The sequence below is a fragment of the Octopus sinensis genome, linkage group LG19, assembly GCF_006345805.1.
Source record: "Octopus sinensis linkage group LG19, ASM634580v1, whole genome shotgun sequence".
Classification (NCBI taxonomy): Eukaryota; Metazoa; Mollusca; class Cephalopoda; order Octopoda; family Octopodidae; genus Octopus; species Octopus sinensis.
In genome coordinates, this window is record NC_043015.1 from 33,290,655 (window position 1) to 33,310,486 (window position 19,832).

Genomic DNA, 19,832 nt, shown 5'->3' on the forward strand with positions numbered 1-19,832 from the left:
AACACACACATACACAGGCATACACAATTATGCATATACACATATTTATAGAGATATACGTGTGTGTATATAGATGCATTCCCTTTAAAAACGAAACAATAATGATCATTGTGGAGGAGTCTCTAAGTGATCAGTGAACCTGCTAGAAACAGCTGCCAAACTTTCTTAAATCTAATCCTTGACACTTTCTAACTCAGTGGTTCTCAACTGGGGTCCATATAAGATTTTGTTGTTAAAATTTATCCACAATAAATTGGTTATATGTATACAACACACAAAATATAGACATTTTTCTTTAATACAATTCCTAATAATATATAATTATCAAAATATGACTTTTTTAAACATTGGATGGCTAGGAGGGTCCAGCTGAGTAAAATAGGAATCAAAGAGGTCCACAGGTAAAAATGATTGAGAAACACAGCTCTAGCAAGAAAACTAAATAGAAATTGCTTTGTTTTGACCAAGACATCATTGTAATTGTTCTAATATTGTGTTTCTACAATGTATAAGATCAATTTTTATTGATTTAGCCCTGGATATATTACTGGTACAGCATAATCATCAGTATTGCATTCCACTTTTCCTTATTGACATGAGTTGGATGACTTTTGTATGAGAGTGTTTTATGGCCTGCAGATGCCCCTTTCGGTCACCACTTACAGCAGACAAGGATGTGACATACCTAGGCTAAAACAACAATACACACAGTAACTGTAGATTGCTGGTATTTATTTTACAGAAATCTCTTATGAAAAAACCAAAACTAACTACTATAAGATTAAAACTTGAAACAGTGAGACAGGAAACCAGAGACAATGTGTGTTTGTAAATACACACCCCAACACATACATAGATTCCAACACAAATGGTTGAGTCTAGAGAAAGCCAGGTGAGGTTACTTACTTGAATGTCATCTTATCCTATCTTGTCACAGTATGGGGAAGGGCTAGATAAATAACATGAAATGTAATCAGTATCTCAGGTGTGTAGAGAGTGGTATGTGTAACAAAGGGAGAAATGCGAGGTTTAACCCTCCGGCGTGTAAACCCGACCATATGAGGCCCAAACATTCTACCTATCTTATGATCAAACAGGCCACATCTGCTGAAGGGGTTATAGCGGAGTGTAACAGTGTGATGGAATCAGTGATGACAAGTGTTACTGTTTATAGACAAAAGATGGTGGAGTGTAATGGATGATAAATGCAGCTATTGGAAGGTGTGAATATCCTAACTTCACAGATTTCTGCTGAAATATTGACCAGAACAGTCCTTAGGAAGATGAACTTGGTTTACATATAACCACTCATATTATTTCTACTGTCACCAATTATCATACACCGGCAGAAGGATTGTCAAGGAAGACTTAGCAGTTGGGTCAATCTACAACACACACACACACACCATTGCTAGGTCAACAACAGTCGGTCTATTGCTGTGGTACAACACCCTCTGCAGTTATTTAAATAGGAAGTGTTGATTCAACAAGAGTGACTGCTGTGTACTGAAGAATGGCAGCAATGATGGGTGGTACCAAAGATGCCTTCACATTCTAAATATTGTTTGTGATTTAAGTTTCCAATGGAAACTAGAGAGGGACAGAAAGAAAGAAGCACAACAGAAGAAAGATTTCATGTCAGATTTAATCAGTTGAAAAGTCAACCATATTAATGAAACAATGTGTGTGTGTGTGTGTCGGGAGAGTGAGGGGGGAGGGAAAGAAAAAGTGAATGAAAGAGAGAGAGAGAGAGAGAGCATGAGCAGATGTAAGGATGCATTATGTATGTTTAAGGAATGAGTTATTGATGTGAGTAAAGTAGATTATCAGGGTGAGAGTTGGTTGTGAACTTTAAAATGTTCTAACTCACATGAAACAGTGTCAGAGTACTTTAAAGTACATAATCCAGAATAAGTTTTAATACCAGAAATTAGGAAACGGAGATTGAAAATATATTGAAATTTAGAAGAAAACTAAGCACAAGTTATCAAAATAAAATATGATATAAATATGTGTGTGTGGACACACATGCAGATGTATAACTGATACACGGACAAATTTGTGTTTGAAATAGAGTGTATAAAAATGTGTAGCATAATGTAAGAGTTTAAAAATATATACATTTTATATAGTGAAAACATCTAAAACAGAACTCACTTCATAGGGTCAAATGTTTAAATATATTTACTAAATAGGCACAGGCATGGTTGTGTGGATAAGATGCTTGCTTCCCAAACCTGGTGTTTGATGTGATCACTAGAGACGGCAATGTTATGCCTCCATTCATCTTCCCACATGGCCTAAGACTCAACATGAAGCCAACATCAAGTGCCTGGAGGAAGTAGTGTTGCCCTGGGTCAAGAGGGTGGCTGCTAGAAGACCCTATGTCTGGCAACAGGACTCTGCACCATGCCACACAAGCAGAGTGTGTCAGGGTGCAGACAATTTCTGCGACCACAATAAGCTTCATATACTTTACCATAGTATTAGTAATTAAGCCATTTTATTTCCTTTTCTATGGTGTTCTGGTCTACTTGATTATTTTTTTTTTTTTTTTTATTTATAAAATTAATCTAATTTTTGTATCTCTATAAATTCATACTTAGCTTATATAAAACTATACTGGTATATTCACTATTTATAAAAAAAATACTGCTTAGATTATAATTTTATTAATATATAATTAGCATGCTTTTTTACCTTAACACTCCTTTATTAATACCAGTATATACCAATTAATCAATATTCACAGATACCATCCGATGAGTTAGTATTTAAGTGTACAATATGTATAAATATTAAACTATTTCTGGATAATTTCTTTTCCTGCCTCTATTGTGGTAAAAGTTTGGTATATACTCAAAAGTATTCATAAATTTCTATCCTTTTGTTATAATATTCTTCTTAATAATCCTTTGAATAACCCTAAACTTTCAATATGAAAGGGGATTCAACCAGAAGAGAGATAAACTAACAGGGAAATACATGCAATAGGACAAAGATAGAGAGAGAAAAAAAGATTTGTTTAAAAGAAAACTTAAAATTCTTACCATCAGGTTTGTATTGAGCTACAATTTCTACAGTGTCACCTGCACCCTTGAGGGCTGCTGCAGCCTCTTCATGGGTAGCCCATCGTAGATCAATGCCATTTACCTAGAGAGAGAGAGAGAGAGAGAGAGATAACAATGTGCACATGGCTGATGGTTGTATTTTGAATTTTAACAAATAAGAAGTAAAATAACTTTGGTTTATTGAAGACATTGAAATCACGTGAAAGAACAATCCAACATTACAAAGAAACAGAGACAATAATTTTGAATGAAACAAAATGATGTAAGATAAAAAGCCCTGAAAGAACAGCATGGTATCAACCTGGAACTATTGAATGTTAAGTAGTGATGAAATAAACTGTTTCAACAAAGACCAGGTTGTATATAATGGAGGGTGGTCGTGGACGAGGGAGACCCAGGAAGACATGGATGGAGTATTGAAGGTCAATCGCAAAATGCTGAATCTTATGAAGGAGATGACAGAGGACCAAGATATGTAGCGCTTGGCTGTACTCAAGAAGACCCACCAACTGTAACAGAATTGAGATCCTAAAACGAAGCTGCTACATAAAAAGTACCCAGTACACCCTGTAGAGTAGATGGTATTAGAAAAGGCATCCAGCCATAGAAACGTTTAAATCAGCCGAATCCGGCCCAAATATTCTACCAGTTTTATGTTAAAACCAGCCAAACCTGGCCTTTGATATCTATCCTACATTGTCGTAGTAAAAATAAACAACCACATCATTGAAATCTCTTGGTTACAAGATAATGCAAGATTAATTCAAAACTATGTGAATTAATAAACATTGCATTTTACAGAATAATCTGAATGCTAAAGGGTTAAATGTAATTGTTTTATTTTTAGGATGACATGGTAGGTTAGGTGTGAGAGGCTGGATCTGGTCAGTTTGGACGTAAAACAATATATTTGGGCCAGGTGAGGATGGTTATATATGTATATACATGCATAAGAACACAAATACACAAACGCATATGTGATCAGATTCAACATTCAATAACGGAGCATCTCTTGTGTCTGAGTGGTCAGTCCAGACTTCATCAAAATTCCAAAAGCACTGTTTTTGGCAATAGTCTTAACGAACTCCAAGATGTAAAAAGCAGGAGAAATTGAGTTTCAGCATCATTTTTTAAAATCAGTCAATAATAAATAGTAAAAAACAGCCCCAGTAATTATCATGTAGAACAGACTTGAGTGTATAATGCCTATTATAAAGGTGAGGTGGTGCCAAAGTGAGCAGTGTGCGCTCATGCACACAGATGCACAGACCTGTTGAATCTGTATGCTGCCAATCTATTGATGAGATGCATATTAAGAAATAACTTAGGCCTTAACAACCTTTCCATTCTGTACCAGTGTGAAAAGGTAGCTTGAAGATGAAGATGATGATTGGATACAATAGGGTGTGAATGAAAGAAAGAAAATGCTTAATATACATATGAAAGTTTTGAATGTAGAGGGTGCGATGGGTAAATTGTTGCCAGTTTATATTTTGCATTTCATGCATGTGCATTGCTTATTTCTGATTGTCGACTACACATTATGGTAGGGTCAGTTGGGCACTGCCTGTGAGAAAAACAGCATCATGATGCAATTCACTCTGCCAGAAATTTAGAAACAACATGCTGTATTGCTTGGCATCACTAGTGATGGCAATGTTATGCCTCCATTCATCTTCCCACACGGCCTCAGACTCAATATGGAGGCTTACATCAAATGCCTGGAGGCGGTAGTGCTCTCCTGGGTCAACAGGGTGGCTGCTGGAAGACACTATATCTGGCAGCAGGACTTTGCACCATGCTACACAAGCAGGAGAACCCAGTCGTGGCTGTCAGACAATTTCTGCGACCACATCACCCCTAACATCTGGCCACCTAACTCCACTGAGAGACCAACAAAACTCCTTGTAACACCAAGGATGAACTGAAGGCAAGGAGCATGGCAGCATTCACCAACTTAAACAAAGAGACCGTCCAGAAGAGTTGCAGGAGATTCTGAAGTTGTTTGGACACCATGGTTGAAGCCAATGGATGAGTTTATTGAATAAATTTACTCTTCAGTATTTCAAGATATTTCAATGTAAATTTGGTAAATATATCTGTTAAAATGAGATGCCAGTGTTATTTTCATTTTTGCATAATTTAGATGACAATTTATTCACTGCACGCTGTATATATTAAACGCATAAGAAATGTTTATTATACATAATATAATTTATATTTGTATGTATGTATATATATTAACAAAATATATTTAATATACACACACAAGTAATTTATGTTTATATTGACATACATTAAAGCATATATAATTGTTAAGATGCATTCATGCATATACCAACACAACATATAAGAAATTGTTAGCATAGGTGGCTATAGTTTATAATTCCTGAATATATATAAGTTAATATGATGCTAATAAACTTTATACACACACACATAAAATAATTTACAATGTGATTTTGTAAGTAGTCACAGTAGTAGTGGGAGGACTGAAATGACAAATGGATGTGGACTGGGGGGGGGGATGAAGGAGTTATTGTTACAATGAAACAAAGTATTATCCCCCTGTCAATTTCCTTTCACTAAATTATAAATAAGAGAGATAAGTATCCAATATAGTAATTTTCTTTCAGGTTTCATTCAAAAATAAATCATTCACACATTACCTTTCAAATGCATTTTATTGCTCTCACACACAAACACATACTTGTAATACACACACACACACACACCTATTGTCCATTCTGCAAGGTGGTTGGTGTTAGAATTATAAAAACCATGCAAAAATGGACAGTGAAGCCTGGTGCTAGCTTCTGGTTTACTAGCTCCTGTAAAACCATCCAACCCATGCCAGCATGGAAAATGGATGTTAAATGATGATTATACACACACACACTAGAGCATAGCTGTATGGTTAAGAAGTTTGCTTCACAACCATGTGGTTTCAGGTTCAGTCCCAATGGGCAAGTGTCTTCTACCAAAGGTGACTAAAGCTTTCTGAGTGGATTTAATACATGGAAACTGAAAAAGAACCCGTGTGTGTGTGTGTGTGTGTTTGAAAGTTCGAAGGATCTGTCATTTTAATTATCTTTTTCTGAAGATATCTGTAAAGAAATAGCAATTTTAGCAAAACACTAATAATAAATCAAAAAACATAAAAATGAACAAGTTTTTGATGGTTTTATAGATATTTCAAAATTATGATGCTTTGATGCTAAGTATTTCCATTATTTTGTTCGACCCCTGTATATATGTACAGATACACATGCATGTAGGCACATATGAAAATATATTTGCTACATGTCATTTACATATACATTAACACATATACAAGAAAAGGGATAACACCCACACATTCACCCACAGTCACCTTATACACATAACCATATATAACTCAAACTAAATTTGGGGATTAACTTTATTTATAGCCAGCCCTGCTAACTTACATATGTACTTACCCTAAATACATAATTAACTCCTCATGCGTTCATCATCTAGTTAGTCAAGACAAACATTTTGGTAAAATACCTCAAAAACTTTGTGACAGAAATAGTGCTTGCATGCACACACAGCAAGAAACACCCACATACACATATCTAAATACATGCACACACACATACCCAGACACACATCCATATATCTTGTTACTACTGGCAAAAATTTGGGTCAAAAGGGAAAAATCAAGAAAATAACTAATTAGGATGAGATTAAAACCAAAATTAAAGCATACAAGATTTAAATTAATTGAAATTTAATGAAAGAAGCAATCCTACGGCACCCACACTCCTCCATCAATTTGGTGAGCATAATTTCAATTTTCTTCTTCGTAAACTAGAATAAAAGAGATGAGTCTTAACACAAAGCCAATTATTTCTGTTTAGGATGGGTGAGTACAGTTAATCATGTTATCTGCAGTATATTACTGGTATATATACCACCCTTAGACTCTTGCCGTAGAGAACAAAAAGTCTACATCATCTACAATTGGCTGGAACTAAAACCAGAGGGTTGCTGAACAAGTGAATTTTTCCCCATATCTGATATTTTAAAAATTACTCTAGCACTTTATGAAGCTCATTAAAATGCTATAAATAGATCAGTATTTCCAGATATGACAGAGAAAATATTTAAGACCTGTACAAAACAGAAGTCCTAAACCTTTAGACTGTCAATATGTTTTCATTAAGGAGAAGAAAAGTAATAATTGGTCGAAGAATATACAATTCAGTGGTGGACTTAAGTCCATTTTGATTCTATGAAGTGAAATAACTGAAGACAGAAACCAAAAGTAGAAGCTGAGGTGTTTGTCTCCAGATGAAGATTTCAGGTTAAAAACGAAAAAGTGAATGGGAAGTCGAGGCATTCATATCTTTCCCCAAAGTGATGTAAATAAAGTTGATAATGATAGAAAAGTAAATGAGAGCAGAAAGTGTGACATGGTTGTCACAATATTTTGAGACTTCATTCACACACAATGACACAAATGCATAAAATGAAGGTATTGTTAGGTGAGTTCACTCACTCACATTAGCAGAAATATGTAGGACCAGGTGAACTTGTGCATTCCTCGGTATACAACAAACATTTATTTTATTGACTCTAAAGGAATGCTATTTAGTCTTGCTCTAATGCACACACACAAATACATGTGTGTGTAGGGGCATCCAACCATAAAAACCATGTCTAAGCAGACCTTGCCAGTGCTGGTGCTACATAAAAATCACCCAATTTACTGTGAAGTGACTGGTTTTAGGAAGAGCACCCAGCCATAAAAACTATGTCAAACAGAGGAGCTTGCCGCTGTTGGTGCCAGGCTAAGAAGCACTCAGTCCACTGTGTGATGTCGTTGGCATAAGAAAGGGCAGCCAACTGTAAAAACCATACAACCCATGCCAGCATGGAACATGGACACTGATGGTGATGAGCATGATATATGTATGTACATGCATGTGTGTGTGTGTGTGTGTGTTTAGAGAGAGAAAGAGAGAGAGGTGTAGAAATGGATGTGTTTCTCAAACATTCACTTCCAGATCAGGTTTTCAAATTCAGTCCCACTGTGTGGTACCTTGCACAAGGGTCTTCTATAATTCCTGGCAATGTTTCCAATTTTCTGTGAAAGCATGTCTGGCCATGAGGAAATATAACCTAGTTCAGAGAATGGTAAAGGCTGGAAATAGGGAAGGAGTTCTGTCATAGAAAATCTGCCTCAACAAAATCTCTAACCCATGTGAGCTGCAAATTTGTTTCGTCTTTGTGCCTGCTCTTAAGATACACTCTACACCTTAAATATGAAGGAGTCCTTTTCTTAAATTGTGCATTCTTTAACCCTTTTGTTACCATGTATCTGCTGAAATACACTGCCTTTGTTTTTTAAAATACTCTTTTACTTGCTTCAGTCATTTGACTGAGGCCATGCTGGAGCACCACCTTTAGTCGAGCATATCGATCCCAGGACTTATTCTATTGGTCCCTTTTGCTGAACTGCTAAGTTACGGGGACAGAAACACCCCAGCATCGGTTGTCAACACAGACACACACACACACACACACATATATATATATATATATATATATATATATATATATATAATATATATATATATATATATATATATACACGACGAGATTCTTTCAGTTTCCGTCTACCATATCCACTCACAAGGCTTTGATTGGCCTGAGGCTATAGTAGAAGATACTTGCCCAAGGTGCTACAGTGGGACTGAACCTGGAACCATGTGGTTCGTAAGCAAGCTACTTACCACACAGCCGCTCTTATGTAAGTTTTAATAAAATAACTTAGTCATTATTAAGATGGTGTCTGGGACATAAATTAATGTGCAATTTCAATAAAAGGTTTTAATTTAGATCTCTGTAAAACAAGAAGTTTGTACCACAGAACCAAGGACAGTCTTAGGTGGACTGGTATCTAAAGGGTTAATCATATGATTTGGCAGTATGACCTGGTATTTCTCAAATGTGTGTGGCTTAAGGAGGGATCAGGTTGTGCCCAGTGTGGAGCAACAAAGATGGACCTTTGAATCACAAGTAAAGTAGACCCAACACGGTTCCACACAGCTTCTCTCTACCCATATTTTACTCACAAGGCAAGGAGCAATGACCTGATTCTGGGAGAGAAACTTGCCCACAATTCCATGCATTGTAATTTAATCCAAGTCCTCACAAAACAAACACAATAGGTCTACCTGTGTCCAAACACACCCACACACACATACAAGCGTAAACGTAATTCAAACATACACACATACACATGTACACACACGCTGTATATGACACACACACACATGTATACATTACTCCACAAACACACACAATGGTTGCTTGGCAAACAAAGAATAAATTCCATGAGTGGATTTATTGTTCCCTTTTCAATCTCAAATTGGTATTTATAAATGTCTAATGTTATACTATTTGCAGAGAAAGAGGTGGAGGAGAGAGAGAAAGAGAAAGAGAGAGATGGGGAGAGAAGAAAGAGAGTGTGTGTGTGTGTGTGCACACAAGCCTGTTTTGAATATTGCTTCTCAAAGATAATAAATTTGCCTTAAACCTTTTATGACCATAGTTTCAATGAAATACACAACCTGCTGCCACTGCTACCACCAGCGTATCAATCATTTTTATGTCCACTTTCCATGCCAGCATGGGTTCTGCAGGTCATCATGATCTGAAGCAGCTTCTACACGGAGTTACTGTCCTAAATGGGCAAGAGGGCCAAGTCTTGTTTGTACATACTATTTCTGATACAGTTTCTCCAATTTACGCAGAGTACTGGATCCCTTTCAGGGTAACCCTACTTACTACAGACCTTATCTAGTGCTCTGTAACACTAAATCATCCTCTTCTCTATGTTGTCTCTACTCAAGTATTTTACAGAGTGTACTGGCTGCAGCTTATTTGGAGCATCAACACAGCTGAGGTTGTAAGACTGAATGCCCCTCACCACCATTCAATCAAGGCAACATGATTGACAGAATGAATAGAAGACAGTGAAACTGAGTGAATGAATAGAGTGAGAGAGTTTGGTGAAGGAGACAATAATAGAAGAGAGTTGGTGATGGCAACTACCATGTTAGCTGATGAGAGAGACTGAGTTACTTAGTTAGTTTGGATAGTAATGGGTAATACTAAAGCATGAGAGAGTAACAGAGTGTGTTTTAATTAGTTTTGTAAATAATGAAGAATTTGCATAGTAAAGTAACTTTTTTTTTTTTCTTCAATATAAAGCTGATGTATTGAGCAGAATCTTAACAAAAAAGTTTGTGAAATTAAGATATGGTAGATCTGTGTCAAAGAAACAAGCAGAGAAAATAGGTATTCGGTAGTTTGGTATCAAAAGAACTGACAGTAAATGGATGAGCAACACCATCTGCTAGCTCCACTTAGTACAAAGCACCTCCCACTCCAAGAATCAGTCAGCACTCCGACTGTAAGACCGCTCATGCAATATAGTAATCTGTCACTCTACAATACCTGTGCTACCTACCACACACACACACACTGGATCTATCCATGTTATTACCTACCACACACTGTACAATCGATATCTGTGCTACCTACATCACCACATTAACTACGCAAAATTCCTACATTTCATTAAGCTTCACAACATCGTCAGTAGCACCAACAACAACAATTAAAAACCGAAACCTATCGCTCACAAGTGAGCATGATTTGGTAGCATGTACTTTGCTTTCACTAATTGTTTTAGGTGTGTCTGTTGTCGCAGACAGGCAGTGACAGTGTGTTCCACCCTTGGCCCAGGAGGACACCAAGTATATGATTGCGAAAGAGAAAGAGAGCTGCACCGGCACTGAGCTGGTTATGTATTTTAGTGGAGTAGACTAAAGCACTGTGAAATGAAGTGCCTTGCTCAAGGTCACAACAAACCACCTGGACTAGGAACTGAATCTACAATCCTGTAATCATGAGCCCAACACCCTAACCACTAGGCCACATGCCACCAAAGCACCAAATTTAAACAGTTCTGATATTCCAGTTCATGGTACTTTTACTTACCCATCCCAGGTACACTTGAGTCATTTTTATTCAAATGCTTGTCCTTGACAAAATTGCTTTAGTACCCCCAATTAAAAAAAAAAAAAAAATTACGCATGCACACACAAATGAAAATTGGCAGGGAGATACCCATGCATACAGACACACAGAGCGTGAGAAGAGAAATACCCAGAATAGCAAGTATTCACTAAATTTGGGGCACAGCATTTCCTGTTCCATTTCTATTTTTCCTCATGATTTTTTTAATAATGTGCCTGGCTTCTGTCCAAAAATTCTCAGTTAATTAGTCAGGTGACTTTATAAAAGACATCATTCAAAAAGTATGAGAATGGCATCTGAAGCCCAAGGACAAGTTGACACTCCTCTATCAGGCCAACTGGGTTATTGGCATCATACAGTATTTCTACACCAGATACATTTATACTTCCCTTTACATTTATTTAATTTTCTGATGTAAATCCTTTATCTGTCTAGGAATTGCTTCCTACACATCCATCATTCTGGCAACAAAAAAAATTATCAACATCATCATCATTATTATTATTATTATTATTATTAATAATAATCATAACAACAATAATGATGGTTTCAAATTTTGGCACAAGGCCAGTAATGTCGGGGGAGTGAGTAAGTTGATCACAACACCCCCCAGAGCTCAACTGGTGCTTATTTTATTGATCCCAAAAGGATGAAAAGCAATGTTGACCTAGAGGGAAATTTGAACTCTGAAGATAGACGAAATGGGTAAAGACTAAACTGTTGAAGCTCAAATACCTTGTGGTATTTGTTTAAGCACATAACTTTCTGAGTTCAAATCACACTGAAGTTAGCTCTGCCTTTCATTCTTCAAGGGACAATAAAATAAAGTACCACTCAAAACATTGAGAGCCAATAAAGACAACCAATCCTTTTTCCCAAATTCTTAGATTCATAACATAAGTAAAAAAAAATCATTATTAATGTTATTATCATAATTATATTTGTCTGCACATAAGACAAATTATATTCTAAAAAAAAAATCCAATTTCTTTTCTTAATGAGATCAAGAAAAAGTGATTTGGAATTGAAAATGTGCATTGTCCCTCAACATACATAAACAGAAACCCTTAAGGAGTGGCTAAAGGTTATGGGAGGCACAAACACCAAGATGGAACCACTAAAAACAATATATCTAGCAGTCTCACATTTTGGTGAAAATGCAGAGATAGTTATGTGGTTAGGAAATTTGGTTCATTACCAGGAGGAGGCAGATGGCTTACTGGTTAGGGTGTTGGATGCATGATCGTAAGATTGTGATTTTGATTCCTAAACTGGGCAGTGCATTGTGTTCTTGAGCAAAGCACCTCAATTCATGTTGTTCCAGTCCACTCAGCTGGTAAAAATAATTCTGTAAAAGACACCAACAACTCTACAGAGTGTACTGGGTGTCTTTGACATGTCGCCGTCATGTGCCATGACTATGATTTCACTTAGCTTGAAATGTCTTCTGAAGCAGCAAAACACTACAAGTTTTGGTCACTTGTCATCACCTCCATATATATATATATATATAAATGTTGCCAATGACTTGATAATTGATTATCAGAATTTACCATTGACTTGTTATATCAGCTGACAGAACGTGGTCTTCAGTTTCGTAATTTATATATTTAATTCAATAAATGTTTAAGTTGTATAACATTTTTTTCTCCAGGCCACAAACCTCATCTGTAGAGATAAAAATATTTTAAAATTATTTCTATCTACACTACATTTGCTTCAGTTCAAACCCTTATTAAATTATAGAAATATTAAACATTCTCTCCTCTCAACAGCTGAGCCCCTTCATAAATCTCATTTGCAAAGCGATTTCATCATAAAAAATTTGTAGGACCAAACAGACTGAGGTCATGTCGAGTAAAGAAACAAAAGAAAAGAGGCACAAGGGTTGCAGTAGGGTTAGTTTGATCAATACCTTAAAGCTCACAGCAATTGGTGTGAAAAAAATTTAATTCCTCTTTTGTGCAAATGTTTGAAGAATTTAAGCAAGTAGAATAATGATACTTTATAAAAATATTTTTACAATATCAATTGAATTGAGAAGATTTTGATTGTTGAAGATATTGATCTATTGTAGTGATTCCATTCTCTGATTTGTTGTGACAGCAAGTGAGAGGAAGTAGAGATGATGCAAAATAGCAAGGAATAGTTCGATAAACCTACCGTTTCTCAGCCCTACATTACAAGAAACAGATTTACAACTAACCACAACAGTAGCAGCAGCATGAAGAAAAGTTAATGTTGCTACTTCTACTAAATAGAGTTTGTGAGAGAGAGAGAGAGTGATTTGTAGGTTCATCGATTAGGTTATCATAGCTAGATAAGGAGATCAATACCAAATCAATATACAAGAAACTTGCTCAAATAACAGTTAATTGAAACAGAGGTGTGACAATGGGGTGGTTAACATGTTAGATTTTTGGGTGTAAAAGTCACAGTGTTGACCTCCCTCAAACAGCTGGGGAGTCATTATTTTGTCTGTTTGGTAGAGGTATTGGTGCCAGCACAGCTATAAATAACATTTCTATTTTATGTTAGATGGGGGTTTGTACTTGAAAGGATAGAACTAGCTAACAGTAATTATATTTGCCTAAATATAATGTGTGACTATTTCAGGTTTAGCAAAGCTACACTATCTGCAGCATACAAACAAATCTAGAAGATAGTGGAAGGTATCCATGGTGAGATTGATGAAGGGAGAGTTGTAAAGAAGTAGCCAGGTTAGATGTGAAGATAAAAACATATAAATGAGAGACATTAAATAGAGATGTGTCATGCGATGAAACATTACAAATCTATCCAAAGCATACCTAACATTGGAAAAACCAAGAATAAAAAAACCAAACTAGAACAGGTTATCACAGGTGAACTGTTTGTCACCATATTGATCACAAGTAAATGACTTGTTTAAAATGGAATCGCAAACATATCACAGGTATATCTCCCAGCTGCACAGAGATGGTGTGAGCACTAAAAAAATTGCCAAGATGAAACTTGGAGACATGACCAGAAATATGTGGAGAAGTGGTAGCTGATGTGGCATTTCATTCTATTGAAAAGTGAGAATAAAGCAGCACCTGGTAAGATTTTAACACAGAATCTAACTGAATATTGTAATCCATTGTGTTACTGTTATTCCACCAGTTTTAACCTTTTTGATACCAACCCACCGGAGACTGTTCTTGGATCTATGCTAAAAATTTGGAGTTTTTAAGTGATCTCATTTAAAACTACCTTTTAAGATTTCATTTTAATTTATAGCCCAAACACCAGTGTAAATTCTTCATTATTTCCAAATCAATGTGTTTTGATAGAAATGAAGTAATAAAAGGGTTGGTGATGATGATGATGGTCATTAATAGTGGCCAAATGAATAAGAGGACATAGCGTTGTGGAGTTGGCAGCTGAAAGACAGAAAGAAATGGTAGGAGTGTGTGGTTAGCAGAACGACAACAGGAAATTCTTGTTTTGGTGCAGCAGAGAATTTATCTAAGTTTGCTGCCTCAGATTTTCTACTTTCAGTCCAACCAAACTATGCTTACTATTTTGTCTCTGAAGAGTTGATAATTAACAGTTAATTGACTAATTATCAGTAACTGATTATATTTCCCTTCATGTTAACTCCAAATAACTTAATGTTTGCATTCAAATCCTGATAGGATGGGCTCTGTTGTTTGTTTGTTGTCAAAGGTTGATCAAACAGTCCTCGGGCCAACGAAGGAAGTCTTACATGGGCACTTGATCTGCTAGGAAAAAACCAGATAAAACCTCCCTGGCAGCATAACCTACACTCTTAAAAAGGAAGGACACGTTGGACAACGTAGTCTTGCTTATGTAAAGCAATGAAACGATCACGACTGAAGCATATTTGGTCAATCAGAGCTGACAAGGCACTAAACAACAATATCACCTCAATCAACAATAACATTCCATTAAAAACATCCACAGCCTGGCTGTGTGCTGAGAAGTTCCCTTATGCAGTAACATACAAGGATTGAGTCAGCTGACTCTACCTACCCCTGCACTTCTCCCTCACAACCCCCCCCCCCCGAAGCATTAAACAGTTATTTATTACCAAAAGCAGGTTGACCCAGCGGTTGTCTTGCTTCATAAATAACAATCAAATGACACCAGTCATTAAACTACTTCAGTCTTCGTCCACCTTGACGCTGATTGTCTTCATTACCAAATTATCTGCTGCTGTTGTTTAGCCCTAGGTCAGTCCTGACTGAACAGAGCTATGATCAAACGTTATTCTAGCTCTGATCATTGCAATGTGTTTCTTCGTCTCAGATGAAATACATTGAAAACTACCATCATCCAATACATTCTTCCTACTTTAAGACAAAAGAATGTGATTTGAAGGAAACTTGACTTATTTCTAGCAGAGAGTATGGAAGAAGTAAAGAAAAAGACCCTCCTTTGGTCCCAAATGACCATGTGATTGCCCCCAAAAAGTTCCCCTCCAAGGCACAAGTCCAGGAAAGGCTGTTTGTGGGAGGCCAGCGGTCACCAATGCATACCAGTCTCCATGCCACTGATGTTATCCAAGAGGAAAGCAATAGTTTAGCACCAGTGACATGACAACTCATTTCCACAGCTGAGCCAACTGGAGCAACATGAAATAAAGTGTCTTGCTCAAGAACACAACACATAACCTGGTCCAGGAATCAAACTCACAACCTCATGATTGTAAGCCCAACACTCTAACCACTAAGCCACGAACCTTCACAGAGTATAGAAGTAGAAACATACATTTCAATAGAAAGGAATAAACATGCAAAAAGCTGTCCTCCCCCAAAGTAAACTGATATAGAATAATGTAAAGACCACATGAAAATACCTATAATGTAATAATTATAAGTAAGACACGAAATAATTCTGTTGTGTAATTCAACTGATGTCTTGATTCAGCTGTTTCAAATCTAGAATCAACCTAACTTGCACAACTGCACCTTAAAATCTTGTATATGGTGACAATATACAGGGCTGGAAGTATTTTCTGACCCTGAAGTTGAACTCAACTTTTGGGATGTAATTTTGGGTTATGTGGTTAACATAAAAGCTAGTTAGAAGTTGTGAATAGCCCCCCCCCCCACTTCAGAGTTGTGAATGTATGTGTGCATGCGTGCATGTGCAAATGAAAAATGACTGAAGAATGAAGACAGAAATGATAAGTGTGAGAGTAGGAGGAGTACTGTAATATAGGGAGTATAACAAGCAACCTGTTGTTAACATAGATTTATGGGAACATGAATCAATGGATTGTACTCGAGAAGACGCACCCACTACAACCAAGGTACCACTTAAAAAGCATTGGTGTGGGTGCTGGTGTCATGTAAAAAAAATACACCCAGTACACTCTGTGAAGTGGTTGGCATTAGGAAAGGCATCCAGCCATAGAAACCAAGCCAAAACAGACCATGGAACCCGGTGTTGCCAGCTTGTGTCAAGCCATCCAACCCATGCCAGCATTGTAAACAGACTTTAAATATTGATGATGAATCACTTGATGTACTTGTGATTCGGCTCATGATAAAAATTTAGAATTACTTGAAAGTACTGCAGAGAAGTGAACAAATATAATGCAGCAGACAACGAACCTGAAAGTCAGTGGTTCCTATATCAGAGGTATTGTTTTGTGCCATAGGCCCAGGTGTTTAACTGCTAGGTTGACTTCACTGAGTTCACCTCGCTGTAACTTGGTACTACAGCTAGAAGTAGGTGGTGTAGTTCACCGGACTGTATGTGTATAGCTGAAGTGCTACGTGGAAGATCGAGGAGTAGCTCGTTATTTTGCAGTTCCAGGATTTACTTTCTTCCACAGGACAAAGTTTTCTGTGCTGTGTTATCCAGGTGAAGATTTATCTCACATCCACTTAACACTACAGGAAACCAGTGACAAAACACTTATGGATAACAAGAGACATGTGAGCTGTATTAGAAGAAGGAGGAGCATAGGAAACTTACCGAATGTATTTGGTCACCTCGTCGAAGCTCTCCACTGAGATCGGCAGGTCCCCCTGCCAAAATGAATGAAACAAAAATCCCTTCTCCATCTTCACCACCAACAATATTGAATCCTAGACCAGTCGAGCCTTTGTTTAGAACTATTCTTCTTGGTTCTCTGAAATTATAAGAAGAAGGGATGGAGAAATTAGTAAAACAGCAGCAACAACAATAACAACAATAATAATGGTTTCAGATCCAGACACAGAGAAGGGGTAGTTGATACCTATTGCTTTACTACCCACAAGGGGCTAAACACAGAGCGGACAAACAAGGACAGACAAACAGATTAAGTCGATTATATCGACCCCAGTGCGTAACTGGTACTTAATTTATCAACCCCGAAAGGATGAAAGGCAAAGTCGACCTCGGTGGAATTTGAACTCAGAACATAACGGCAGACGATAAGCACATACTTCTATATACCCTGGCCATATTGAGGGACCATACATTCTGCCACATATTGGCCAGGTTCCCTCAAACTACCCTTTCAAGGACAAATAAAAATACTGCCATTTTTGTAAAGCAGAGAAGTGTCTCTTTCCACTTTGCCCTTTCCTGGCCTAAATTCTTTCAACAAGAAGTTCTCTTTTCATTCTGTGTGCAGTTATTCCGTGTCACAAAACAAGCAAAAGATCAGTTGCTATTGTCATTTAGCATTGTCTTTGTAACTATGCCTGTCATTTTTTGAAAATCTGTTTGTGTGGTCACAAGACATTTTGAGAAGGAGGATGTATTCACAGCTATCTCCATTGTGGCTAACACTTCCTCTAACGACGACGCAGATAGACACATTGAACTACTAAACAAAGCAAAAAAGATTTTTTTCGAAAACATATGTACACAATAAAATGGTTAAGGATGAATCTTTTTTTTTTCTCATGTAACTGGGTGGACATTTAAATATCCTGAAGCCCTTTGTAAGTGTAAAACAAAAAAAATCAAGTAATTCAGGAAGAAATACTCCATGTACCAAGCAACAACAACACTTTCTACACTGGAACAAAACCGTAAATTTAAAAGTGAAGGGCCCACTTGATTGAAGTGACCCCAAGTATTTTGCAGCGTGAAGAGGCATAGCTAAATACGATACAACTCTTCTACCAATCCAACCCCTTCAATATCAATAACCAGCTTCTACACAATTACTTGATTTGTTAGAAGCAGTAACCAAATTCTCCAATCATAACCTCTACTGCAGGCATGGACAATGTTTTTCTACCACCAGCAGGTCATCAGATATTGCTCCTTGTAAATCACTCAACATCTGGATATAATTTAACCAACATTGCAAGCAGTTACAAAGTACATCATAAATTATTCTAAGTGTATCCATAAAAATATTTTGAAATCCATAATTAGTTTAATAAAACATTAGAGTAAAATGAATTGTTTATTTTTAAAAGCATGACATACATTTTTATATTTGTCGAGGAATTAAACTGATGCTGGATCCTTATGACAATATGGCTAAAGAATTTAGTGTTGGTTCACCTTATTTCTATGTCTTCTTACAAATGGCAAAGAAGCTAATGAGGGAGTTTCAATGTGGTCACTCAACCTGCTAGAGATAGTAGCAGCAGCATCCTCATATTACATTATTGGTTTGAAAAGAATAAAGATGTATGAGAATATAGCTAACAATACACCATGTTTGAATAAAAGACAAGGACACCAGGACTGGAATGGTCTGGTCACTTGTCTGATGGACCAGCAGTGAGTTGCAACCAAATGACCTCTACAACACAGTGCCATTAACCAATGTTGAACACACAGTTGTACCAGTGTATATATTTTCTCTTGTGAGGTATAAAGAGAAATCATCCCTTCTTAGTAATGCATAGTGCAACCTATTCATTGACTTATAATATAAGCAGCAGAGTGTCCCATAGGCATGTAATCAAGAGGTGTAATAGGGTGCAAGAAGCAGTCATTTGAATTGTAGTTAAAATTCATCTGGTAGGCTAACATACGGTTTCTGGCCACCTAATTTCATTCACAGCTTGGGTTGACCTGACACAATGGCAGAAGATATTTGTCCAGTGTGCTCTGCAGTGGAGGGAAACACAAAACCTCGTTATGGCAGGGTTGTTAGAAGACTGGATTGATTGGTTTGTGATAATTGCTCATTTTCTGCATTCAGAGTTTAAATTCTACCGTGGTCATTTTGCCCGTTTGTTTTGGGAATAAATGCTAATCCACCACTCGAATCAAGTCTTTTCTTTCTTACACTCTTTCTGAAGGAAATTAGCTATGGTCAAGCCTGGATAAAGATGGGTTCCATCAAGTCTAAAAGTGCCAAGATACCATATGCCACAATGAACCTTTACGACTACCAAACAGCTGAGTGTCCAAGGGTTAATATATATAAGAAGAGCTTGCAAAACCTCTGAACAGCCCCTGCAGTTTCTTCATGGGGTAAAGCATCTCTGATGTCTATTTCACCTACACACACACACACACGAGATAGATAGAGAGAGAGAAAGAGAGAGATGCTCACAGTAAGCCTTAAATGCTGCAACACATGCAGTTGTTGTCTTTATGTAAGAAAGAAACTTAAGGAATTCAGGAGGAGAGCAACAAGAGTCTTAACATTGATATCTTCACTATTGACATCAACTGTTGGCGATCACAAACAGGGGCCGACACCAGTCACAGTTAATCTTAAAGGTGCTA

At 37.0% G+C, this 19,832-nt stretch overlaps 1 protein-coding gene across 11 annotated transcripts in view; it reads right to left on the reverse strand.

Annotated features, from left to right (window-relative positions):
* LOC115222095 (disks large 1 tumor suppressor protein) overlaps window positions 1-19,832 on the reverse strand; it is a 598,849-nt gene that overhangs the window by 60,372 nt on the left and 518,645 nt on the right. For all 11 annotated transcript variants that reach the window (XM_029792201.2, XM_029792206.2, XM_029792205.2 and 8 more), the window contains 2 exons: window positions 17,118-17,274; window positions 3,051-3,153 (listed from right to left, as the gene is read on the reverse strand). In XM_029792201.2, coding sequence (XP_029648061.1) covers window positions 3,051-3,153; window positions 17,118-17,274 — 260 coding nt within the window. The remainder of the gene's footprint in view (window positions 1-3,050; window positions 3,154-17,117; window positions 17,275-19,832) is intronic.